At 46.1% G+C, this 27,441-nt stretch overlaps 2 protein-coding genes across 6 annotated transcripts in view; one reads left to right on the forward strand and one right to left on the reverse strand.

The window, feature by feature from the left end:
• Nucleotides 1–27,441, forward strand: part of LOC137431519 (arf-GAP with GTPase, ANK repeat and PH domain-containing protein 1) — a 709,868-nt gene that overhangs the window by 560,968 nt on the left and 121,459 nt on the right. For all 5 annotated transcript variants that reach the window (XM_078782192.1, XM_068122904.2, XM_068122907.2 and 2 more), the window contains 3 exons: nucleotides 19,909–19,995; nucleotides 22,400–22,504; nucleotides 23,674–23,869. In XM_078782192.1, the coding sequence (XP_078638318.1) occupies nucleotides 19,909–19,995; nucleotides 22,400–22,504; nucleotides 23,674–23,869 (388 nt within the window). The remainder of the gene's footprint in view (nucleotides 1–19,908; nucleotides 19,996–22,399; nucleotides 22,505–23,673; nucleotides 23,870–27,441) is intronic.
• LOC144892868 (uncharacterized) lies at nucleotides 8,620–12,941 on the reverse strand. The gene is made up of 3 exons (XM_078781202.1): nucleotides 12,678–12,941; nucleotides 11,110–11,722; nucleotides 8,620–8,663 (listed from the first exon to the last, which is right to left on the reverse strand). Exons 1-3 carry the CDS (start codon nucleotides 12,939–12,941, stop codon nucleotides 8,620–8,622), a joined length of 921 nt encoding a protein of 306 aa, XP_078637328.1.

The following is a 27,441-nucleotide window of genomic DNA, read 5'->3' on the forward strand; positions in this document are numbered from 1 at the left end:
AAGAAGATGCAGATGCAGAATTCCCGTCTCAATTCGAATGTCTCTTACTTGAATGATCCTAGGACGAGCAACCCATTTGTCGCGATCCCGGCTGTGAAATGGTTCCCAGCACGGAATACGGACGTTAATGTCCGGGCTTCAAGTAGTCCACGGAGTGGACAGAGAGAACTCAATAAACACAATTGTGTTTTAATCGGCCTTCTAGGGGTAAGGCACGATGCTTTATTGGCTCGATCACAAAAACCATAAATGGTAACAGAATGGAATACACTGCACAAAGCCTGCAGGAACTGTCGGCCCCAGAAGCTCCAAACAGGACGCAGGCAAGATCACTCGCGGTTCCAATCGACGATCTCCGGGACTCGGAGGGTAACAGAGTGGAATACACCGCACAAGGCCTGCAGGAACGGTCGGCCAGCAGCTCCAACACGACGCAGGCAATATCTGACTCACGGTTCCAATCCACGAGATCCGGGAATCACTCGTTCTCTTCCGGAGTTACTCACTCGTAAAATACAGAACGGTAAACGATCAGCCCAACGCGGCTGTCGTGAAGATTAAGGGAAATCCCTTTATCTATTTCCCACTCGGCCTTCGAGTCGCGTCCGTTGCATAAGATGGCGACCGCGCTCTCTGGACTCTCCACCAATCACGTGCCGAATCGCCTCCCGATCGCGTGAGGCTCCAAGGAGGCCACGTCACGCGGTGGGCGGGGCACCAAATCTGGGTGAGAACAGGTGGTTTCACCGGTGGTTTCTCACAACATACATACATACATACATACATACATACATACATACATCGCTCGGAGGAAGATCCATCGAAACTTGCGCCCGGCGGGTTGCTCCAATCGCCAATTCCCCAACCATGGGCCGAAGGGTTATCGACCGTGATCCAAATACATTCGAGACCACATGGCCGGGAAGACCGAGAATTGAACCCCTCGCGATCCCACACCTATTTCAGTCAGGTGCGCCGAGCATGTTGCGCGGTGTGGGTCGCGGTTTTACCCTGCGTGATCTTCGGGCCTAATCGAGCATCCGGATTCGGTTCAAACTATGCCGGGTCAATGGGGGAAAAGACATACACTGGCAGGCCGAGAGGAAATACAATGTACACGTTTTATTTACAAAAAGCACAGATAAGGCCGAAAAAAATATATTGCTGGTCTCTGGTCAGACCAAAGTTCCAGAATTGATGCGGCGATGTGGTTTTTCTTTTTTTTCTTTTTTGAAAAGCATGGATTGTACATATAAAAGTGTTGTTTTTTGTGTCCTCATGCCTTGCGGTCCTCATCTGCCGTGGCGCCGCCCAGAGAGAAATTAACAACAGCCAATGGGACAGGTCGGCCCTTTTGTAAATAATGAACACAAGCTTAATAAGTTACTTTAAAATGTATTTATTCTGAAAATCATTAAGTTCTTCAAGCATATTATAGACTGCCATTTTGTTCTCGAGATCGCCTCGCCGTACTGTCAAACATTCCAATGCGTCGATCGCGTCAACACTGCACATGCGCAAGTGGTCTAACAGGCGATTGCCGAAGCATTTGAATGCTGAAAAAACCGCGCATGCGCAGATGGGCTGTATGGTGTGGTTCAAATCGGCGCATTCGCAGCTGGCCTAACGCGGAAGCGCTTGAATCCATGCCAATGGTCTCCCACAATCTCTTCTCCCAGTCCACCAGATTATCACAGACACTTACAACTTCATGACAAACGAGATAGGATCCAGGCCTCACTAACGAGACACCCGCAGCTCTCTACGCCTTCTGGTTGCCTCACAAAAACCCGACAAAGAACGTCTTCGTTTCAATAAATGACAATATCCACCCGATTGCATTCATGACGACACGGCACACAAAACTACTCATATCTTTGGAACGGATGGTTGGATTTGGACAAACTAAACGGAGTTTTGTAGGGGAGAACCGTGCGCGAACGTCGATACCAATGGCGACCCTCACAGACCCATATTTCCCGAGATAGCGCGCCGGCCCGGCAACATGCATACATTATATGGCTCCTCATGCTCGAAATCGCGTTTTCGGCGAGAACGTGACATCACGGCTCACTTAATTGCAATTATCTCGTCTCGGCGCCGCCTCAAGTATACGCGAATACTTGAGGCGGAGCGGCATTGTTTATGTTTAATGTGCTCTATAATTTATGATGTGCTCTATATTTAAATATAGACGGCACGCGCTGTTGTAAGTACCTTTGGAAATTTGAAAAAAAAAAAAAAATGTTGATGCGCAGGGTCAAAATCGATGCACGCACTGACCAGAGACCGGAAATATATTTTTGTTTGGCCGAAAGGACGAGAAGCAGACTTAACAATAATTCTTACCTATCTAATCCCAACACAGGCGCCTGGCACACTCGCACAAGGGGTGAATCACACACCGGTTGGACTCCTACCGGTGGACGTGCGGACGCTGACTCGGGTCCGGCAGTTCCTGCACGTGGCGTACGGATCAATCCGGTAGACAGCACAAAGGATGATCAGCTCGAAGGGCGGCCTAGCACGGGGAACGATCCCTCGGAGGAAGATCCAGCTCGGGAACGATCGCTCGGAGAAGAACCAGCTTGGAGAACGATCGCTTGGAGAAAGATACAGCTTGGAAAAACCACCAGCACGGGGAGCGATCACCACGGAGAAGAGCCAACACGGGCTACGATCAGTACGGACTTTATCGGGGCGAATGCCCTTCTTGAAGGTTCCACAGCCTACCATTGGCCGATGTTGGTCACGTGCGGCCATTCAGCCCCGCCTCTTTCTGGGAGGTTCCACGGCCTACCATTGGCTGATGTTGGTCACGTGCGGTCGTTAATTCAGTCCCACCTCCCTCTGGAAGGTTTCACGGCCCGTTCTTGCCCACCCATGAACCAACGTCTTCTTTCAACCACACGAAGGGTTGGAATCCTGCCTAACTCAACGAATATATGCTTTAATTACTACACAATGGGAAGGGAGCTAATCTTTACATTTAATAAGAAATAACTGACTAATGCAGGCTACATGAATGAATGAATGAATGATCGTTTTAAGGCCATTTTCCCCGCTAGAGCGGGGTTAGCCTTGCGGGCCCCATGACATCATGGTTCCCTTTTTGAGGCAATGTTTTTATGGCCGGATGTCCTTCCTGACGCCAACCCTTAGTCACCTCTTAAGATGTGCAGGGATATGGTGTACCTATTCTAAATCGGGGTACACACCGGAATCATTCATCCCAGCTAGCTGGTACTCAATTTGCCGACCTCGGAAGGATAATAATGCAGGCGACATGTTGTCGTGTAATTAACTAGAGGGGGTCTCTTTTATTGCTCAACCGTAACACTACCCCCTTCTCTCACCCAGACTCGGCTCGAGTCGTCCACAGGAGGAGCGGCCGGGGTAGCTGGGCATTCATTTAACATTACCATTAGTGTGACACGTATATGTAATTCCCCTCACATTTTAACTCTAACCCCAATGTGTGCGACAATTTAAGCTAAATATGTCCCTCCTAATGCATTGAGAAGCTACCTAACAGACTCACACCCACAACCTTATACTGTTCGCGTATTGCCGGAATTTTGAAACTAAAACACATATCCGGTGGGCAACATTTTTACATTGACACACTACACAAGGTGTATTTACAAAAGCTATGGCCTAGGTCTAGGACCTGGACTCAAAGAAGAAAGAATGGAGGCACTTGTTGCTGGAGTCATCTTGTGGCTTCTTGCCTTGGTCGGCTTCCTAACGAAACCGGCTGGCCCTGACCGGTATACAGGCCATTTCAATCACATAAGGGCCATCTAGTCTTCACCTTTCCACACATGGGCCATTTTATTTCGTGAACAAGGCCACTGACACATGGTCCAAAGGTTGTGGCATCAATGCCACCCAACAGGTGGTCCATCCAGCAAGATAATGGGGGCAGCCAGGAGCTGCAACAGCAGGAATGTGTGGCGACAGAGCTAGTGGTCCATAATGTGATGATGGATGGCAGCAAGATGCTGCGACAGCAGGGTGAGACCTCATGATGGTCCTGGGGCAGGGAAGAAGACAAAGCGCAATGAGCACAAGGAAAGGGCAACAGTGGTACATGCAAAACAAAGGCAAACCAGGTATTGCCATACCTGGTGCGGTGAGAGGAACGCCGGCAGAGTGAGCTCGAGCTCGGCCCTAACCGTTTGCACACCACCGTCTCCTACACTATCCTAGCCCTCCTTGTATTTACAATTCGTCTCTACGTCTTGTCTCCCACGTCCCCTCTTTAATGCCAAATTCGTCCCCAATTCCCCCGAGGTTCTCCCAGGAAGGAAAGGCGGAATGAACACTGTTTTTCACCCACGTCGTGATGCATCTTACCCATCAAACATCGAGCCCCGTGGTGCAAAATTCATTCCCCTGTGGATGGTTGTGGATGGTGCGAAGGGGTCCTCACAAATCCTAACTATACTAACATCATTTACACATTTAACCTCCCCGGGGTCGTACCCTGCCAATCAGCCTTCTTTAAACTATGCGGTTCTAAGAACCCGAATTCCCATTGCCCACACAGTGGTGCCCCCCTGAATTTGGGTCTCATCCCATGATTTTTCTATCTGTGCCCTTGCACAATTTCGGGGCTGGGTCGTGTGGCTTCACCGGCAGGTCTACCCACCCATGCCTGGGACATGTCCTCTCCCGAACAGTCCCACCCCCCGTCCACTGGAGTTGCCTCCCGAACTTGCCTACTCATCACCCTAACCTATTTGGGGAAGGCCTTCCTTGGCACTTAACACCCGATGCCCACCTTGGCATTTGGCAACCTGAGTCCTCTCCCTGGATTCTCGGGCCACTCACACGCTAACCTAACTGGCTCCTTGAGCCTACCTACAGCCTTACCTGGCCGACGAGCTCTCAGTAACCGGGGTGCCTCGGCCAACCATCTCTACCAACCAAGCCACATGCCCAGCCATTCTACTGCCTCTTGCACCTTACAAAACACTACCATTTCCACAATCAGCACCACAGGTGTCAATATCCATTATAATTTACCGACACCCTCTATCTAACTTTAAACTAACCCCCGGGCTTCCGTGATTGGGGCCCACCCCCTACCCCCCATTCAATCCTTCGCACCATGCATTCCACACCATGCATTCCACACCATGCGTTCCACATCATGCATTCCACATCATGCATTCCACTCGTACTACTTAAACAATTATTTTCACAACAACACAATTCAATTTATACTCACACACACAGCATCATCTATTTAACTGATTTCCCCTATAGTTTGTGCTTCCCTCGTCGTCCCTTTACACTATGCACACACCCTTTGTTAACGACCATCTAAACTCTCTACGTGCCCTCTGCAGTTCATGGTCACTACTTAAATATCAGTCGCTATGGTCTCTCTAGATCCCTAACCATTATCCTAGCCCTCCCTCAGCTAGAGTTTCGTTGCCACATGGAAGCAACCATTGCTGGCCCCTCCATGGGCCTAACAATGCCATCCCACTAAACTAATGCTCATGGGCCCCCCTTCAGTGGGGTTGGTTACACCACCGCACCCCCACGTGGGGTACAATACTCCCCCAGTCCTCTAAGCAATGAGCCCCTGTCTGTGGAGGTACTTGGTCGCGCCTCGGCCTCTAAGGCCAGATCGATCCACGAGGGCGCCTGCTCGCCTGTGTAGGGTCTTATCCGGTCGGCATGGACGATCCAAGGGAGAGCTCGTGGTCCCATTTTAATTTTTATTACCATGTCACAAATTTGCGCCAGGACGACCCCCAGGCTTTGCCAAGGTGACGTAAGCTTCGGGCATCTGCCCTTCCGTCTCCGGGGATTGAAGAAGCAAATCTTCATTCCCGGAGAATATGGGCTCGCCTGGCTCCGGTGGTCGTACCTATGTACCTGGTCGTACCTGGTCGTACCTGGACTATGGGAGCAGGGGTGGGGTCTGCCAATTGTTCCCTGTCCTCGTGTCTTGTGCATAATTTACAGTTTTCCCCCAGGCAGCGACGTCGAGAGAGTGCATCGGCATTCCCATTGGCCTTTCTGGCCCTATGGGTCACACTGAACTGAAGTACCATCATACTGAAGTACCATCCCAGGTACTGCTCCAACTTTTCCAACCACCTTGCAATTTGGCCCTTGGGTTCCTTGAACCGTAGGAGCCATTGCAAGGAGGAATGGTCAGTTCGAACCAAAAATTTCCACCCGTATAGTTACGGGTGGAAATCACTCATGACAAACAGCATAGCCAATAACTCTTTACGAGTCGCACAATAATTTCGCTCGGGCCTACTCATGGCCCGACTGTAATACGCGATCACTCTCTCCATGTCCCCTTTTGTCTGAGACAAGACCGCCCCAATCCCTCCTGGCTTGCATCCGTGTCCAGGGTAAAGGTCCCGTCATCGGTGGGGTAAACTAGAATGGGTGCGGATGTCAAACACCCCTTCAATGCTAGGAAGGCATCATTGCACTCCCGTGTCCAATTAAAGCTCGTCCCCTTCTCCGTAAGGCGGTGAAGGGGTCTGGCTATCTCTGCAAATTTTGCCACAAAGTGCCTGTAATAGGAGCAGAGTCCCAAAAAACCCCGTACCTCTTTGATGTTACGAGGTGCGGTCCACTCCTCTACTGCTGTAATTTTTCCTGAGTCTGTTTTTGCCCCCTCCCGACTTATGACATGACCTAGATAGGCCACCTCCTCGGCGAACAAAGTGCATTTGCCTGGACTCAACTTCAACCCTGCCTGTCTGAGGCACCCAAACACCTGGTCCAAATTAGCTATAGCCTGGGGGAATGTTTTGGCATGTACTAGGACGTCATCCAGGTATACCAGGCAGGACTGCCATGGCATGCCGCCCAGCACATGCTCCATCAATCGTTCAAAGGTGGCGGGGGCGTGACACAAACCAAACAGCATCAGAGTGAAATGATACAGTCCCTTACCTGTGGAAATGACGTTTTCTCCTTCCCTGCCTTATCCATTTCCACCGGCCAATGCCCACTATTGAGGTTTTTTTTTTTTTTTCTTCTTCTTTGCATACTGAATCGAGGCTCGTGAAAGAGCTAACATTTATTTCACAAACAAATCAACCAGACAAACAAAATATATAAAAAGAGGGAGCGGAAGACAAGATGGGGAGAGAAGAGGAAGCACACAAACACAACATTTGAGAGCAGGGAGATGTGTGGGAGGGAGAGGGCTTGGGGGGAGGAGGCGTGGGAAGGGGGGTGGGGGGGAGGTCCAAGGTTGAGAACCAATTTGAGCCCGCAATGGCATCGAGGGTATTGTCAATTCTAGGCAGGGGATACGAGTCCTTGAGTGTCACATTGGTTAGTTGGCGATAGTCCACGGAAAACCGCGTGGTCCCATCTTTCTTTTTAACCAACACAACCGGTAACATCCAAGGACTTCCCGAGGACTCGATGATACCCGCACTGAGCATATTTTCTACCTGCTCATCAGCTTCCTCCCTCTTGTTCCAAGGGAGCCGCCGGGCGGGCCGATGAATAGGCCGGGCCTCACCCTTCGGGCCCCCACTATGCACCAATTATTGGGGGCTCGCATCCCCTATCCGTCCCCCTGATCACTACCCTGGTCAGAGTCGATGCCTGAGTCGTCTGATTGCACCTCGCACTCCATTCCTTACTCGCACATACCGGTGCGCACATTCCTTTCACACACTCCGTTCCATTCGTACCCCTCACACTGAGCCCTTCACGAACTCCCAGGTCTGTTCTTACTCCCAAGCTCGTCGAACACCCAATCGCACCATACACATTTCTGAAATCATCGCCACTCACCTCAGGACTTACCTTCTCCCGGCTCTCTTCAAGAACCTGTAACCTTTTTATTTGATCAGCAAGTATCTCATCACGCTGTGAGCATCACCCTTGCATACATTCCATCAATTCTTCCCGCATTTCATTCCCCGTTTTCCCTTGTCTCTTCTTAATATCACTTATTTCACTTTCCACCTCCTCCATTTTTTTTCTTTAACTTCTGCCATTTCCCGATGCACTCCCGAGATCTCCCCCTCTAATGTTACCTTGGTCGTCTCCATTTGCATTTCAATTTCCCGTTCCTTTGTCCTCATCGTCTCTATTACATCATCTATCCTCCTCGTCAGCTCTTCATGTACCGTTTTAGATTCGTTTTTTGTTGCCATAACTTCCTTTTTTAATTCCTTATTTTAAATTATTGACGGTGTAGGTCCTTTACCTAAAACTAAGGCTGGACATTAGTATATGCTGACCATCATGTGCGCTTATACTAGGTTCCCAGAATCGGTGCCTCTTCGGAAAATTACTGCAACAGTTATTGCGAAGGCCTTGATTAAATTTTTCACCCTGGTTGGGCTACCCAAGGTCATCCAGTCTGATCAGGGTTCCAACTTCATGTCAAAGCCTTTTCAGCAAGTGGTACACCTGTTGCGAGTGAAGCAAGTGAGGTCAAGTACTTACCATCCCGAGAGCCAAGGGGCCTTGGAAAGGTTTCACCAGACATTAATGAATATGATCAGAACTTACTGCTTTGAATGTGACAAGGATTGGGACGAGGGATTACCCTTATTGCTGTTTGCTACGAGGGAGTCTATTCAGGAGTCAATGAGATTCAGTCCTTTTTCAGTCCTGTTCGAGGACCTTTGAAACTGGTGAAGGAACAGTGGCTACAGGAGGAGTCACAGTCAACTGTGTTAGAGTATGTGACAACTGTTAGGCACAGATTGGCTAAGGCCTGTGAAGTAGCGTGAGGAAACTTGAAACAGCACAGGACAAAATGAAATGGAGACATGACGAGACTTCTCAGATAAGAAATTTCAGTCCTGAGGACTGAGTGCTAGTGTTGCTTCCAGTTCCAGGTCAACCGCTACAGGCTAGGTATTTTGGTCCCTATGCCATCGAAATGAGGGTCAATGAAACGGATTCCTACAGGTTAACACCAGTGGGGTTGACTCAGCCTGTCATCCTTCCGAGGTCGGCAAATTGAGTGACAGCTTGCTGGGATGAATGCGCCATTCGGGTATCCTGCGTCGGAGTGGCGACCCGTCTGTAAATGCATGTCCGAGAAATGGTTAAGGACGTGTTCGACATCGGGTTTTTTTTTTAAAAGAACTAAAATGGCCACCAGTTGGTCATCGTTGATCGCATTGTGAAAGAAAATGACGTGCATATGTATACCCTCATACACTGTCTTTCTGCCAAGTATGAACAAAATCGGCGATAACGACAACAGAACCATAAGCCCCCTTTGTTCTAAGTCCGAAACGCTTGGCATTGCGCATTCTCCACCGTGATCTCGGACATGTATGGACCAATTTTGTTCAAACTTGGCACAAAGACAACACATGAGAGTATACATATACAGAATATTTTGTTTTGCAATCAGACCAAAGATGGCCGACTGGCGGCCTTTAACTCCGTACAGCAAAATTACTAAAACCACGGGGGCTATGACATTTTATGTCTTTTTCCTCTTGTTGATTACAAGACCTTGATACTTCATTTGACAGATGTTCACAGTGGGTTGTTTTGATGTATGCTTAATTACTTCTCCACCGTGATTAGTAAGGAATCTATGATGTATTAAAAACAACGGTGGTTTTAAACTATTGTTATTCATGCAATCTCGAGTTGTATTCGTTTTTTCTGCACACGTGGTGTATATGCTCAGAGTAGTTTGCTTGCACATATACAGGAAGTTAAAAAAACTATTCAGTCAATCTGTCTATATCTATCAATATGTCGAAATATATAAAGCCAAAAAAACACGCTTCGTGAAGCCATTGGTCTGTCCGTGAAGCAGACCATCTGTTTAGCCGTGTAACTATATCTCTATTAATTACATACTGTTTGAACGTCGGTTGCATCCTGTCCATTAATTGCGTACGTCTATTAATTATGCACTATTGGAATGTACCTTTCGACCCTTTGGACTGCTGAGGCCGCTTAGACGTTTGAAGACCTCCAAGACCCTTAAAGACCTCTAAGACTCCGAAAACCCAGAAGACCCATAGTTCCCAGACGACGTCAAATACCCAGAGGACCTAAATAACCCATTCCCGAGGAACTAAAATAATTTAAAAAATAAAACAAGAAGACCTAAAGGACCCTGAAGACCCTTAACTCCCCAAAGACCACAAAGAGACTGAAGACCCAAAAGACCCTGAAGATGCAAAAGACCCTTAAAAACCCAAAAAGACCACGAAGACTCAAAAGACCCTTAAAGTCCCAAAAGACCCTTCAAGTCCCAAAAGACCCTGAAGACCCTTAAATACTCTAATGGTTGAAGAAACAATAAACATTAAACCAAACAACCAACTAATGAAGGCACCAAAATAGTGCAGCGGCATAGCAAACCAATTGTGCATTTTGTGATGGAAGCACCAAATTTGGCAGAATGATAGAATATTATATGGAGAACATTTTCAGATATGGAACCACTTTGGAATTCACCCCAATGTGGCCGCCATATTGGATTTCAAAATGGCGGCTTAAAAATCTTTAATTACAAATATTTCTGGTTCTATACCAGCTACAGCCTTGATTTTAGTGTCTGGATGTACAAACTTGAGGTCAAGGAATTGAATGGTTCTACTTAGAAGTTGATTTACTGACGCCATATTGGATTCCAAGATGGCGGCTTCCGAAAATCTGCTGACCGATATCTCTGGTTCTATGCCAGCTAGATACTTGATTCTGGTGTCTAGATGTACATTTCTGAGGTCAATGAATTGAATGGTTGTATTGAAATATGTTTTAATGCACATAAGCAACTGATAATCCCATATTACGTACATTGTATACACACGTTCAGCAAGAGAACTAGCGAGCGTATTGCATCAAGTCATGCCAAGTGTCACAGTTCCAACTCAATGTGAGCAGTCACCATCACAGGCACACAGTGCTGTGCATTTCAGAGCCGCTTTCTTGCACTTGCATCTCCCACTGCAACCGTTTTCGCACCCACAACAGATGAGTTCATAGCAGGATTTGGCAGCTCTGGTAGTGTTGTCCACAGAGGATCGAACTGTCCGTCATTGTCCACCCACCCCCAGTCGCATGGTGATCGGAGATAGCAGTGTGGGACAAGAGACTGTCCCCAACAATGTCCACCCTGGTAAGTTGCTCTCTTCACGTGTTGTACTAGGGCGGCCTGTGTTGGAGGTATTGCTTCAATGGATCGAGATTTCTTTGCAAAGAGTTTCTTTCTTGCCAGATTCACCTCAGAACATGTGCATGTGCGGTCGTACAGAAGCACTACGTATCTCTCCAGGGTTGCCAGTGTATCCTCAGAGATCTCACTTGGTGCAGATGCCAGGTCCAGGAATGCATTGGTCACTTCTGGAAAAGTTTCCCATACTGCCCATGCTGTTTTCTTGCCATGACCTGCAAAGCTCGAGACGGTATCACACCCTGTGATTGCATGGAAGATTGGCAGTGCCTTGGCTTTGTCTGGTCCCAGGGTAGCAGACAGCTCGTGTGCTGCTATGTAGCGGAAGTTCTTTCCGGTTCCAAGCGCTAACCAGAGTTCGTCCACTACCTCATTAAGCTCCTGGGCCATCCACACAGCGAGAACCACCACATCTGTGTCCACGGTGCGGATGAGTACTCTGCGGTGTCCAGATTTCATAGCAGCTGCTGCGTGGAGCATCATGCGCGTGTCTGCTTCCTCGTGATTGCACGGGGCCAAAGCGGCTGTGTCTGCACATGGTGGTACAGCAATGACCTGTTGGTGTAAGCATGAACAATACCGTGATGTAAATTAAATGTGAATTCCTTTGGTGTCGGTGGTCACGAATAAAACCTGACATGAATCTGCATAACATTTATTAATTTATTTCAGTACATTATTTCAAGTACATAAATACAGGGCAATTATTATTATTATTATTACCTTCGCAAAAGCGGAAGGTTATGTTTTGATCGCTGTGTATTTATTTGTATGTCTGTGTGTGTGTGTGTGTGTGTGTGTGTGTGTGTGTATGTTATTCGCATAACTCAAAAAGTATTCAACCGAATTGCATGAAATTTGGTGGGATGATTGGTTATTATACGGGACACATTTGATTAGATTTTGGGAGCAATCGGGTCAAAGGTCAAGGTCAAGGTCACGAAAAGGTCAAAATCGTATTTTTGTTGTTCTGTTCCCTACACTCCCATGCCAAGTACAGAACAGTAGCTGCGGCGAAGGTATGCGCTCTACCGAGTGCCCGTTCTTATTATTATTATTATTGTTATTTACTTGGCATCAAACACATGAAATCATACAATATGACATTGTACATATAACAGTAGCCTGTTCATGTACACTCCCCCAAGATGCCAGGAAAGAAAAAAGCAATTCAAGAACACTATGGCCAATAGGCCTTTCTTAACAATTTGAGGGAGTGTACCGTGGACAGCTAAAGATTATATATACAATACAAAATATTATTCCGAATAGATAATACAAATCGGGATTATATAATCAAAATTAAATTATATGAAAAGAATACACATATGTGGGTAAGAATTTACTCTACAACAGCATAAATCAATAATACATTGTATAATATGTACTGAAACCACAGAAGATTGTACACACACTCTCAAACACACAAGCAGGCACGCACCCACTCTCACCACCCAGACACATACACACACTTTCACTAACACACACTAACATACATCATGCACATTACCTGTTCACCGTCAGTAGCAATCAGCTGTTTGTCTGGCACATCGATGGACTCCGTGACCTGCTTAGACAGAAAGCTGAAGAGTTCCTCCTTGTTCTCGTCGACACGGAGGAAACTGTGCCAGTTGCCTGGTAGGAGGGCAGAGCCAGTGACACGTCTGCGTATTCCCTTGCCTCTGTTGGTCCTTGCAGTTGCCTTCAGGCTGCCTGACTTTGCATAGCGGTCCCACACTAGATCGAGACGAGATCGATGTTGAAGCTGTGACATAATGTATGGAACGAATACTTTTGTGGCATAGTCAAGAAATGTTTTGGTCTGGCCTGGGCTCAGCATTTGAACTATTACAGCTCCATCGAGGATCACAGAAGATACTTGTGGTGGGTCCGACTTTGTTTCGACAAGCTGTTCTAAGGGCTGCAACAAGTCAGCTTTGGAACCAAAGCGGAGCTGTCCATTTTGCGAGAGTGCTGGCGGATGTGCGCTGTTCTCATGTTTGAAGAACTGCTCGAGACCCCCATCTCTGGTTTGGCATGCGATGTATAGTCTGGAGAAGAGCTCTGAATCACTCTTTGCAGAGGCTACTTGTTGTTTGCTCTTCTGGGCAGCTTTGACCTTGATGGATGAAAACAACGGGAGTTTGTTGCGTTTGATGACATCATTGAGTGGCTTGGATCTGTCTGCCAGACGTTCCTTCTCAAATGAATGGAACTGATCTCTCCCAATCTGTACAGCTGTACGCACAGTATCTACAACAGCTGGGCCCAAGATCTCCAGTGTGCCCAGGACCAGCAAATCTGTGCTTTCTTCTTCAAAGGGGCTGCCCATCTCTTCGATGACTGTTGTCAGTGCACGGACATCTTGGACGAACTTCTTCTGCACGCTGTCGGTTTGCTCATGGTGGTGGGTGTGCTCTCCCCTTTGGCGCAGTTGCTGTGAGGTCTCAAATTCTGTGATGACCCGAGCAACTTCGGGGCCAGCCACCATCCACCGTCGAAGGGCGCTTGGATTTTCAGTTAGGCCCACTGCCCCGCCATCGCCTTTGACCGTGGCATTATTTTGTTCATGAGCCTGGTCTAGGGAGATGGCGGAGAAAGCATGCCTAGTCTTCTTGGATGTGAAGTGCCCCGCATGGAACTTGGCAGCAACATCTGGGTGTTTCTCTGCAATGCCAACCATGTCCCTGATGTGGACTGGTAACCAGCGAGCATAGTGGATATGGTCCAATGCAGCGAACCATGCAGCTAGCTCTGGTAGGGTGTCCATGTACAGCGTGAAGTTGGACTCTCTCAGTGAACGTATGTAGAGGAGTATACAGAGCTCCAGGTTAAGTACAGCTGCGTACTGAAACTGTGGACATGCCGCTGCTCTCTGGTCACACCATGCCTCGAACTCCAATGGTTCCTCATCTCTTGCAGTTGCTCTTTCGTTGTATATGTCATATGCACGATGCTGCAGTATGTGTAGGGCAGCAACAGTTACTTGGTGGGCGCGTCTTGTACGGCTGACGTGAGCTGCACGCAAGAAGGAGTCTGCTGTGCCAGCTGTTGCTATCTCTGCCTGAACCAATGCCTGTGTCCAACCGCTGTCTTGCAGCCAGTCTCCTGCTGTCTTCAAAGCTGCCATCTCTGTGTGTAGACCACCCAGCATGACCACAAAGAGATCTTCACCATGTGTGTCTGGCCAGTTCCATTGCACCTGCTTGGCGATCGCATAAAGTGGTTGGTCCAGTGTGACGACGGGTATCTGTCCAGGGTTTAGCTCATTGATCGCTGCTTTCACGACATCCATGGCATGGCGGATCATTGGCACTGAGTGGGCTTGGTCATGGAAGAGGGGAATCAAGGCAGTGGGTGTGACTGTGATACTAGTATCCTTGGCCGATTGGTTCTCTGCGTGATGTGCAGCCCAAGAAATGTTTCCTGGATTCTGTGTGTCACCACTGTCACATGCATCCTTCACAGTCTGGAGCCACCTCTTCTCTTTATCCAGTTCAGCTTGTGCAGGATTCCTCTGCAGCGACGCCTGGGTTCCAGCTGGTACAGGGTGGCTTTTGGCAAGTGAACTAACTGATTGTACATCTGTGTAATACCGTGGAAGGTCCTCCACAGTCTTGACATTTGAGACACCCCCGATGATGACAATACCTCGGTCTGTGCCTTGATTGTCATAGTCTGGATGTTGTATCAATGAAATACCAGTTCCGTGGAAGGAGTCGTGTGCTGTCGTGGAACTGGGATTGTGGTCTATATTATCCACAGCTGATGTGGTGAACACTCCACCGCGGAGCTTTGGGGGACAGACCACCTTCTCCGCCCGAAAGCGCTGACAGACCCCGTTCCCCAGCTCTGCAGAGATCCATAGCACTCTATCATAGGCAATGCTGATCCCTAGTCCAGATAATGTGTCAACCAGTTCCCTCTTTCTCGTATGGGCTTGAAGCATCAAGCCAAGATATATTGGCAAAGGAGTCTCTTGACTAATGCTGTGTCGTACGTCTGTGCCTGCACCTCTCCTCTCATGCTTCACACTGTTGTATTTGAGAAGTTGAGCTATTGTCACAGACGCCGATGCCGATGACTGACATGCCTGATCTTTGATGCCTGCGCCCTCTAAAATCATGGAGACCATTGTCAGCAGCAGTTGTGGCACAGACTCTTCTTGACATTTGTTTGAGAAGGACCCATTGAAAGGCTGAGATGACTGGAACATATCCTTCCTTATAATCCCTGCAGCTCGTGCCAGGTGCACAACATCACTGTCAATATCATGTTGACATGCCTTGGCTAATGCACTGCCAATGTCTTCCTGAAACACCAGCAGGACATCTCTTCCCTGCCTGTGCTCCTGCAGATCAGGGAAGTGTGCCAGGATACGCTCCTTGAGTCTGGTTGTATGGACTCGTGTTTCCAGCACAACTCCGAACTGTTCCATTCTCATTGTGTAGAGCTTGGTGAGGTCTGCCATCTTGAATACAGGAGCAGTGTCTTCTTCTTTAGCAGTTTCCTCTATGTACGTTACCAGTTCAGCAAGGACTATTGCTGAAATGACATCTACCGTGCTCTGGCTTTGCTCAGCAAGCTTTTTTGCTGCCCTCACGCGGTTGTATAGGGATGTCAAACATTTCTTATGGTACTTGGCCTCTCTTGCGACCATGTCCCCAGCACTCAGTTGGGCTAACAAAGTGGTATCCTGAAGAAACTCTGCAGCCTTGCGAACGTGTTTATCTAGTTCCAATGTCGCTGCTTGATGAAACTCCAAACCAAGCTCTTGCTGGCAGAAGAAGCACAAATTGTCGCATATGCTATCAACACAAGCTGCCTGAGACCTAGTAAGCTTGTACTTATCTGTGATTGTACTGGGGATAGGGCTTCCCTCTGGATGACTTCTCTTCTGTACCCGCTGTAGCTTGGTAGTGTTATATTTCACCCTGCATGACTTGTGCCACTTGGCTTGGTGGGCAGCTAGAGTGGCAGCTATCCCTTGGCCTTCATCCAGTCGTTGCAAGTCCACGTCTTGTGGCAGCTTGCCTAGTTTATTGAATGCTGATAGATTGTCTTCAAGTGTCTTGTATCCAGCACCTGCATCAGTTCTTTTCGTGACAGCAGGACACTGTAGGGACTCTCCTATATCAACTTGACACAGAACACAGAGTTCCCAGTCCAGTGGCGTCTTTGGCGTTGAAGTTACATGCTTGGTAACATGAACTAACTTGAACTGCTTCGACATGATTGAAACCTGGATGGAGCAAACAAACAAAAAAGTCGTTTAATTAGGGGTTAATCAACGGACCAGCATGTTTTATCTACAGGACAATACACGACCCCCCCTGAAATTTGACACCAAATGACCTCTTTTAGGGGTATTTTTGGCCGAAATTTTCAAATTTTTCACTCCCCAGACCCCTAGATGTTCCCTTGAGCTCAGAATCGCCGCTGTAATGTGTCTACTGATGTTAGAAAAGATATAGGGTGAATGGGGCAATAATTGTGCCTGTAGGATTTGTTTCCGCCACCCCCCCTAAGGGTTACAGATTTTTAAGCCGCCATTTTGAAATCCAATATGGCGGCGACCTTGGGTGAATTTCAAAGTGGTTCCATATCTGAAAATGTTCTAAATATAACATTCTATCATTGTGCCAAATTTGGTGCTTCCATCACAAAATGCACAATTCTTCTTAAATTTTTGCTATGCCGCTGCACTAAAACTGCTGCTGGTGTTGAAATCCCCGATGTGTTTGAGTTTGCTTTGTCTGCGCGAAGTTGAGCACTCAAGGCAACATCATGTCAAAGATCGAGAAGGTGAGCATACTCGGTGTGCGGAGTTTTGGCACTGAGGACAAGGACAAGCAGGTAATGTCATTCTTCTCTCCTCTCAGCGTTCTTGTTGGACGGAACGGAGCGGGAAAGATGGTGTCGTGCCTTTTTTATTTTGTTATTTTTATTTATTTGCTTATTACATTTTTGGCACATCATGGGATTGCTTGGCATTTATTATTGACGAAGTTCAACATCGAAGGCGTAATTTTAAATGCCTGAAGAGTGAAGATAGCCTATGTGACTTTCTTCCCAAATGTCCCAATTAGCATGCAGCCTGTTCGGTGTGTTCTGTTAGCTAGCAGCCTGTTCGGTGTGTTCTGTTAGCTAGCAGCCTGTTCGGTGTGTTCTGTTAGCTAGCAGCTTGTTCGGTGTGTTCTGTTAGCTAGCAGCTTGTTCGGTGTGTTCTGTTAGCTAGCAGCTTGTTCGGTGTGTTCTGTTAGCTAGCAGCCTGTTCGGTGTGTTCTGTTAGCTAGCAGCTTGTTCGGTGTGTTCTGTTAGCTAGCAGCCTGTTCGGTGTGTTCTGTTAGCTAGCAGCTTGTTCGGTGTGTTCTGTTAGCTAGCAGCCTGTTCGGTGTGTTCTGTTAGCTAGCAGCCTGTTCGGTGTGTTCTGTTAGCTAGCAGCTTGTTCGGTGTGTTCTGTTAGCTAGCAGCTTGTTCGGTGTGTTCTGTTAGCTAGCAGCTTGTTCGGTGTGTTCTGTTAGCTAGCAGCCTGTTCGGTGTGTTCTGTTAGCTAGCAGCTTGTTCGGTGTGTTCTGTTAGCTAGCAGCTTGTTCGGTGTGTTCTGTTAGCTAGCAGCTTGTTCGGTGTGTTCTGTTAGCTAGCAGCCTGTTCGGTGTGTTCTGTTAGCTAGCAGCTTGTTCGGTGTGTTCTGTTAGCTAGCAGCTTGTTCGGTGTGTTCTGTTAGCTAGCAGCTTGTTCGGTGTGTTCTGTTAGCTAGCAGCTTGTTCGGTGTGTTCTGTTAGCTAGCAGCTTGTTCGGTGTGTTCTGTTAGCTAGCAGCCTGTTCGTTGTGTTCTGTTAGCTAGCAGCTTGTTCGGTGTGTTCTGTTAGCTAGCAGCTTGTTCGGTGTGTTCTGTTAGCTAGCAGCCTGTTCGGTGTGTTCTGTTAGCTAGCAGCCTGTTCGGTGTGTTCTGTTAGCTAGCAGCTTGTCCGGTGTGTTCTGTTAGCTAGCAGCCTGTTCGGTGTGTTCTGTTAGCTAGCTGCTTGTTCGGTGTGTTCTGTTAGCTAGCAGCTTGTTCGGTGTGTTCTGTTAGCTAGCAGCCTGTTCGGTGTGTTCTGTTAGCTAGCAGCTTGTCCGGTGTGTTCTGTTAGCTAGCAGCCTGTTCGGTGTGTTCTGTTAGCTAGCAGCCTGTTCGGTGTGTTCTGTTAGCTAGCTGCTTGTTCGGTGTGTTCTGTTAGCTAGCAGCTTGTTCGGTGTGTTCTGTTAGCTAGCAGTCTGTTCGGTGTGTTCTGTTAGCTAGCAGCTTGTCCGGTGTGTTCTGTTAGCTAGCAGCCTGTTCGGGGTGTTCTGTTAGCTAGCAGCCTGTTCGGTGTGTTCTGTTAGCTAGCAGCTTGTTTGGTGTGTTCTGTTAGCTAGCAGCCTGTTCGGTGTGTTCTGTTAGATAGCAGCCTGTTCGGTGTGTTCTGTTAGCTAGCAGCCTGTTCGGTGTGTTCTGTTAGATAGCAGCTTGTCCGGTGTGTTCTGTTAGCTAGCAGCTTGTTCGGTGTGTTTTGTTAGCTAGCAGCTTGTTCGGTGTGTTCTGTTAGATAGCAGCCTGTTCGGTGTGTTCTGTTAGCTAGCAGCTTGTCCGGTGTGTTCTGTTAGCTAGCAGCCTGTTCGGTGTGTTCTGTTAGCTAGCAGCTTGTTCGGTGTGTTCTGTTAGCTAGCAGCTTGTCCGGTGTGTTCTGTTAGCTAGCAGCCTGTTCGGTGTGTTCTGTTAGATAGCAGCTTGTTCGGTGTGTTCTGTTAGCTAGCAGCTTGTTCGGTGTGTTCTGTTAGCTAGCAGCTTGTCCGGTGTGTTCTGTTAGCTAGCAGCCTGTTCGGTGTGTTCTGTTAGATAGCAGCTTGTTCGGGGTGTTCTGTTAGCTGGCAGCTTGTTCGGTGTGTTCTGTTAGCTAGCTGCTTGTTCGGTGTGTTCTGTTAGCTAGCAGCTTGCTATGGCTTGCCAGGGCAGACATTCCGTATCAACTGCTTTACAAACTGCTCATCCAGTCACACGGCAAAGGAGCAAAGCGATTTAGTCCAGGCAAAATGAGGTTTGACTTTAAACAAATTTCAACAGAATTATGAAATAAAAAGAGTATGAACACGTAACTCAATGGCTATTCAGTTTGTTTTATGTGGATTGTTATTGTTTGCTACATGGTTCTCAAGGTACTAATTACATTATTTATATTATCGTGATATTATGGTGATAATGAGGTCTATTATCGTGATATAGGTTTTTCCATTTATCGCTGTGTGTGTGTGTGTGTGTGTGTACAGTATACAGTATACAGTATACATATTTTGATGGCCTCTGTAATTTTACTCCTTCATAGAAACGGTTTGATTGATGGTTGAAACAGCAAAGCAAATTTTCCACACGTTTTGGCGTCAAAGCACACTTTTACCGTTTTGTTTTTTCTTAGCATGTATGATGCATGTTTGTTGTTAGCATGTATGATGACTTTCTTGATTCATTGCACATATTCTTTGGTTGACTATTCAGGTGTAAAAAATATATATAAAAAAACAAAAACTAATGGTGTTACATGTAAAAGCAAACATCACAATTGGCTTATGACTTGAGGGCATTCAGCCTAGCACAGTTTATGTAAGAGCCTCTTGCAGAATCCAACTTTTATATCTTACGGTGAAAGTCTTCTTTGCTCTCGATGACATCGAAATGATGACGATGTGCAATTGATTTGTCACTCCCTTTACTCCGCACCTTGCAGTCTCGAAAGGGCAGTGATTCGGACAAGAAGAGTCTTGAGGGGAAATCTGATAGCATCGGCAGCGGCCGGGAGATTCCCGTAAAGCAGGTAGGCCCGTACGATTGGAAATGATTATGTGCTATGCATAAACGGATCTATCTAAATTAATTGTTTTTCTCAGCCTCATCGTTGCCAAATAAATTGGAATGTGCAGGTACGATCCATAGGATCAGCATGATTCTTGCTGGAGGAATTATGTGGACTCTCTGACGTTACCCAACTCGATTTGTTCTAAAATGTACGCTCTGCTTGTTTGATGTTGTCATTATTTTTCTGATTTAGTCTGTCCAAGTATTTGTTTGGTTCCCATTTTAATTACCAGTGTGACCTACCACCGATTTGTCGTTGTGCCTCTTTACTACGCGATTTGACAAATAAAGAAGTGTTTGACCAAATAGTAAAGGAAATTATATTTTGTGCAGTCCAATAGTTGGCTCACCTCTCAGATCATGAGCATCTTTGTTAAAGAGTCCAAGTTTCCACTGTGGAGAAACATTTGACACACGGGGAACACAATAGCCAAGAAAAGGGCACGGATGAGGGATATTTGGTGCAATTGCAGTTTGAAGCTTCAGAGACACGCCACTGCATGCATTTTTTTTCTTCTTCCTTTCCCCGCTCCTCCACATCCACCCTCTTACCTCCCCCTCACCCCGCGGCACCTCCATCCTCGTGTCTCCGTGGTGGGTTTGATGGTTGGAATTAATCATGCCGTAATGTGATGCGCACGCGCCCCAACGGCCTAATTGCGCACGTTTTATCACCGTAATGGTGGTAAATGATGTAAAAAGGGGATCACGGAAGGGGGCAAGGGGTAGGGTAGCATCATCGGGGTTTGATCGTTTGGCAGCTGTGCTGGAGGTTTGGCTGGGGTTACCAACTGCGAACAGTGGGGTTGAAGAAAAGGAAGCAAATAGATTCTGTCTCTGTGTGTGCGCCATTTATGACTGATGTCATAGTACTCCCAGGAGGTGGAGCAATAATGAATCTTTTTAAGTCTGTAGTTTCTGCTGTCCTTCGAGCTTTAGGGACAGTCAAGGATCTTGTAGGTTGGAGTGATGAGGGTACAGCTCTCCAGGGTTCATGTGGTAGCCCACATGAATGGGCAGCTTTTTGGCACATTTCAAGGAAAGCTTTTTGATTAATGTATTTAAGCATTAAGCTTCATGATGCATAAACTTCAGTGCAGGCATGTAGTGTGAAGGATTTAAGCCATACCGCACACACCAAGCCATTTGGTTTGGGTCTGCATTCAGATATAACTTCACACCAATCTCTCAGTAAATGATGACAACAGAGATGAATGCAGCCTTGGAAAAATTTACATACATAGATCTACTAAATAATGAACCTCTCATCCTGCTTCCCATATTGCTCTGCAGTGCTCCTAGTTATTTTGGCATGTTTTCTCACAAGGGTCATTCCACAGTTTTAAAAAGCATGAGAACCAGTTTTAATCTTCATGGTTTTATCTGTATTAATAATACCACTATGCCTTTTCATCCACTTTCCCCCATCTCATCGTTTCACACAATATCACCAAAATTCGTATGCATAATTACCAATGTCTTGCGATTGTGCTTATCGCATCTAAGGTTTGTCAATGATAGATATTATGAATGTTGGATGACACATTTTGTGGGATGACCGTTGGCGTTTTCTGTGCACCTTGATTTTCAGTTTTTCCATAGATTACATTGGCATCCACAAATGTAATCTTTGGGGGGTACCTCTTGGTAGCCAAGATGTATCAGAAATAACTGATTCTATTTTATTCCTCCAAGTTGGTATTGCGTTATTAAATAGGTATGTCATAGCTGTTCTTCTGATGAAATATGTCAAGTAAGAGGATCTTGCCTTTAAAACCAAGTGGAATAATTAATTATTTGTCAGGGTTGCAATATTTTGGTGTTTCATTCGCTTTCAAACATCGTTACGAACTTGTATCAATTTTGTTTGTTTGTTTTCTCAATAAAATTACTATTGCAAGTGCAATCGGTGCTTATTTGCTGCTAAATGTTTGCACAGGTGGGTTCTAATGCCCTTCGAAAGTGCTCTAAATGGTGATTCTACACCTCTCTACAATGATGCACACTCAACAAACATCACGATTTACTTAGATTTGTAACTATGTGCTTTAATGTTCATACAATTCTTTATTTATGAAAGGCTTGCCAACACTGCAAAATAATATCCAAAAACTTTTTGGTTCCAGTCTCATCTAAGCAGCTTTGACCTCCTCACCTCTATTTGCACTGTGTTCATTTTGAAGAGCATTTAAAGGTCTGCCTCTGTAGCTGGCCACACATCCATTCATGCAATCTGCACTGTTTGATTTCTCGCATCATTAAGTAGAAACGGGACGCTGCCTTCCATTCGACTTTTTCCCTCTCCTTTTGAGGGGTCATCATCTGTAACCTTTTTTTTTCTCTCCCTCAACAACCTTCTCCAGGGTATCTTGTTAAAACGAAGTGGCAAGTCTCTGAACAAAGAATGGAAGAAAAAATATGTTACCCTTTGTGACAATGGAACGTTGACTTATCACCCCAGCCTGCACGTAAGCTATTCATCTCCTTCGTATATCCTCCATTGCTGACCCATTTGCTGTATCTCCTTTCTGCCAAAATATATGGCAGATTGCTGCTTTTTGTTGGACTTGTGCCACGGAAATTGCAAAAGCTGGTCTTGACCATCCGAACCACGAACGTCAGTGCACCGACCCATTCTCAATTAGCTTTCGCCGTGCCTTAATTGGCACGTATTTGCCGAGGCTAATTGAATGTAAGTCGCCTACTGCTGAAAGCGTGTCGTCCCGGCTTCTGCTGTTCCCTCATGCCATGATGGGCCATGGACAAGGCAATTAGAATAGTCTAATCTGCTGGGAATGGCATCTCGTTCCAATATGCTTTTGAGTCCAGATCCTCCCAATTCTTCTGTTTTGGATACTATGTTGTGTTCAACTGCCTTTTTATTAACCGAAAATTTCCAAGCACTTTTTAACCTTTTCTTTCGGACACCCAAAGTTCTAAAAGGAGGAATGAGGAGGGCACTTAATTTCACGGTGTCTAATTGCTCCATTTCAGCACAGTGCCGTGCGTCCAGCATTTCGACGAGGTGCTGAGTGCGTGATGAATTGGGTCCTGAGGAAGCATCTGGATGGTGGAGTGTTGATAGCTTGTTGGTGGCCACCCTAGGTTCCACAAGAAGGCCCTCGTCCCCCCAACCCATCCAGTGAGAAATCTCACTGGATTTCCCATTTTGCCCACGTGGCGAGTGATTCGGTGGCGATGTGCTTACTGTCTCACAATACCATCCATGCAAGGGATGTTTGCGGTGCTATCGTATTTTTCTCCTGTATATTGTTTTTGTTAGCTTTGTTAACATTTTAGTAACCAAGGTAACTCACAATGATGCACTTGACACTTCACACGACAGTATATTGGTTTGATGGCATGATTGGTGTGCAGTTCATAGTTGTTAGTCGTAGGCCATTGTTGTTATTTACATAACTCATTAATTTTACTGAATGCAAGTTTGGCAGAGATGACTTGACATACTGTATGTACACAAAAACACATATTGCTTGCGTGGGCTGTTGCAGGCTGTTTGTCTCTTGGTGTGACCTGTATGGCAGTGCCATGATGTAGCACAGCTTGCAGCCTACTCGGCTTTGCATTCCAGCTAAGAAAGATGCATTCCCATAACTTGATGCATGTTTTCTTCCAGGACTATATGCAAAATGTACATGGCAAAGAGATAGACCTTCTTGGGACCACGGTGAAGTTTCCTGGCAAACGGCCACCCCGGGCAATGCCAGCCAGCCCCTCCATAAATGCCATTCCCAGTGGCATTTGTGCACCACCTACCAGCAGTCCAAAAGCTAATGGGCTGAGCAGGGAGCTTGGTGGCCTCAATTTATCAGGTGAGATTATTGACCAGATGGACTGTTGTCTCTCATTTATAATGTGGCTTCCTTCTGTACTTGCATTTTGTACTTTGTCCCAAATGTTTTGTAACAGTGTTTTGCCAACACGTTATTCTGTGACTAATTCGTATCAGTGGGGGAAGTATTTGGCTCTTGAAAACTTTACGTGGTGGTAGAATGTTTCATAGCCTTATTGCTAAATAGTTGTCTTGCTTCGGTTTTATGGCTGACTGTGTTGAGTATGAATAACTTAAGTCTTGATGCGATGCCATCAAGCAGCGCTGCATCTACACAACATCCAGTGGATTAGCACTTATTGCTGGTTGGTTTATTTACATTTTGGTGAATGTTTTAGATGCCACGATCTTTTGTAGTGTAGTACACAAGCTGACCATATGCCTAGAATCGTTCAAATTGTGATAAAAGCACCAAATTTGGTGGAGATGTGCTTCAGGCAATACCTTTTCATTTTAGCTACAGAGCCCTGATGAAATATCATTTTGAAGGCTGGGAGTACTTGGTTCACCTTTTAACCTTTACTGTCAATACGAACTTAAGAAATAGGCTAATAATGACCAAACAAAGCAAATAAACGGATCCAAACTATATATTTTAGAAAGGGCAAGGAATAAAGAATATGAAAATAGCAGCAGCAAAAATGTTGGGGATCACATGACCTCTTTAGATATTCAAAATAGCTGCCATTGACAGGGCACAACCAATATATGTTTAATTGGACCCCTGTAAACAGGTCTTTCTGGTCTAAATATCAAGAAATTGACTATGGATAGAGTCATATAGAGGAGGCAAAAATCTACTCCTAAGCCAAATTATAGCTTATTAATGCCAACTAGCCGAAACCCGTGGAACATCCACGGAAGGGAGGGTGTGGTGTATGGATAGAGTGTACCATTATGGATGGCATAGGGGATTTGCTTGTCCGAGTAAGAGTTAGGAAGAAAGATGAGAATGAAGAGTGCATATATGAACAACGATCGCCGACACCGGCACAAATGCATGCTCAGGATTGTCCACTCAGTGGACGGCTTGCTGTCGCCTTCGCCTGTCCAATCAGCGGACGGCTTGCTTCGCCTTCGCCCAGCAGACGCCAATACGATGGCGTCGTAAAATGGCGTCGTATCGGCAGTTAATCGGATGCTTTTGGGCCCCAACGTCGGCTAATTCAGATTTTTCGAGTATGTCTGTACGTGATAAACAAAGAGCACGGTTCGTAGATCGTAAATCCATTCGTGCCGTGGGCATCGGGTCACTGGGTGCGGCGTAAAAGGGATAACAAAGTCGAGTCCTTACGCTATTATTATATAGATAATAATAATAATGAAATTGGGGAACAAATTTTGAAAAAGATTTAGTTGGCAGTTTTTTGGAAAAATTTGGTGTCTCAAAGTCACTGCAGTCCTACCATCACTCAAGTCAAAAATATATAAAGTTGTAAATCACATTATCCTAAATAAACTATAGATTTCCTTGAAAAATGGTTATGCATCTTTATTATAATAGAGCAAACGTATATGGTTATGTATGCGACCAAAACGTCTTCTTCTTCTTCAAATAAATTATTAACACCCTCTTAATTACGTTTAGACTACGAAGACTCCTTAGACCTTTGACGACCCTTTAATTACCCCCAAGACCCTTAATACCACCAAGACCCCTGAAGACCCAAAATACCCTTAAAGACCCAGAAGACCCAAAACACACTGAAGACCACAAAGACCCAAAATACCCTTGAAGGCCCAGAGGATACAAAAGATCCTGAAGACCCAATTGGTGCCGAAGACCCAAAATACGCTGAAGACCCAAAAGACTCAAAGACCCTTAAAGACCCAGAGGAACCAAAAGACCCTGAAAACCCAAAAGCAAGCCCCTGAAAACACCGAAAGACCCAAAATACCCTAAAGGCCCAGAGGATGCCGAAGATCCAGAAGACCCCGGAGACCCAAAACACCCTGAAGACCCAAAACACCCCGAAGACCCAAAATACCCCGAAGACCACAAAGACCCTAAAATACCCGAAGACCCAAAAGCCCCTGAAGACACCGAAGACCCCAAAGACCCAAAATACCCTGAAGACCCAAAACACCCCGAAGACCCAAAACACCCCGAAGACCCAAAAAGGCCCCCAAGACCCAAAAGTCCCCGAAGACCCAAAAATCCCCAAATACCCAAAAGACTCCGAATACCCAAAACACCCTGAAGACCTTTAACTACCCTTTAGACCCAAAAGACCCTTAAATACCCCGAAGAACCAAAATACCCCAACGACTCTTAAAGACCCAGAGGAAACAAAAGACCCTTAAGACCCAAATGCCTCTGAAGACACCGAAGACCCAAAACACCCAAAATACCCTTAAAGGCCCAGAGGATCCAAAAGACCCTGAAGACCCAAATGGCCCTGAAGACCCAAAACACCACAAAGACCCAAAAGACACCAAAATGGTCAAAGATGCCTATCCCTCTGAAACGACGTGTGGTGGAGCGCGAGTCACGCTAGTCATTATAAATATTATGATTTGATATCAGCTGACCTCATTGAATATTTAAAATAGTGGAAGTTTCATGATAAAGTAAGGATTATGAATTTCATGACCAAAGTGACAACACCTGATGTCGATTCCTGACTAGATCACTGATAACCAATCGCCAGGTGTTAGCACCCACCGGAACACTACGACAGACATAGACAAAACAATTGCCAGATGTTGACATCTGACTCACTACCATGACAGAGCAGACAAAACACTCTCAGAAATCGTGAAAATTTTGCTTTGGAAAGCACTCACTTACAACACTAATGCTTGATGAAATGGCAGCTCAGGACAACCAGTAGACTGCCCAGCCCTCTAGTGCATTGGTAGTTGAGTCAATTAGTCGATACCCCCTCTTAGGCAAAATGAGATAAGACCATACTACAATAATTACCACTGGAATATATGGAGCACCTGTCGTTCAAAAAAGTGCGCGACCGGACATTAAAGCTTAAAGATGTTTCTGAAAAAATATACCAATTGTGATAGTTACTCTTGCTTTATATACAAATAAATATGGGTGTGACATTGTATTATTGTACCATTGTGACAAGTTGCTCATGGTACACTTGTATGCAGGAAAATGATGGGTAAATATTAAAACCAACAGATTATCTTGTATCTGTCATGTGTCCATGAAGACTGTGATTTTGTTTCCTTGCCGGCTACAAAACCCTTGTGCAGACCATGCACATAGTTGCGTACAGTCGAAAGCTGGCTTGTAGGCATTTACATCTTCTTGCACAACCTTTCTTGCATCTGCAGTATAGCAGCTCATTACACACTTTGCTGGCATCAGGCAAATTTGCTGGCATTTTGGGTGCCCAAATCTAGGTTGTCGAGTGCTCCTGACTGTAAAACCATGTTGTACAGATTGGGTGGACAGAAAATGCCTTCCTCCTTGTAATGCTCACAGAAACTCTTGGCAAAGTCTGTGGATATCTGTATCGCATGGTTGTACGATATTGACATGCCCAGTTTGTGCTGGTTGTCAACCAGACTCCTCTTTCTGCTTTTCAC

Source organism: Myxine glutinosa, chromosome 7 (assembly GCF_964187855.1).
Source record: "Myxine glutinosa chromosome 7, kmMyxGlut1.1, whole genome shotgun sequence".
Taxonomy (NCBI): Eukaryota; Metazoa; Chordata; class Myxini; order Myxiniformes; family Myxinidae; genus Myxine; species Myxine glutinosa.

Excerpts from the sequence above, each read along its gene's own strand:
- LOC144892868 (XM_078781202.1), bottom strand. The coding sequence starts at position 12,941 with ATGTCACAGCTTCAACATCGATCTCGTCTCGATCTAGTGTGGGACCGC. Across the intron at positions 11,723-12,677 it reads TTGCTACTGACGGTGAACAG|GTCATTGCTGTACCACCATG; the intron begins GTAATGTGCATG and ends TTACACCAACAG. Across the intron at positions 8,664-11,109 it reads GAAGAGAGCAACTTACCAGG|CCACTGTTCCTTCACCAGTT; the intron begins GTGGACATTGTT and ends CTCCTCCTGTAG.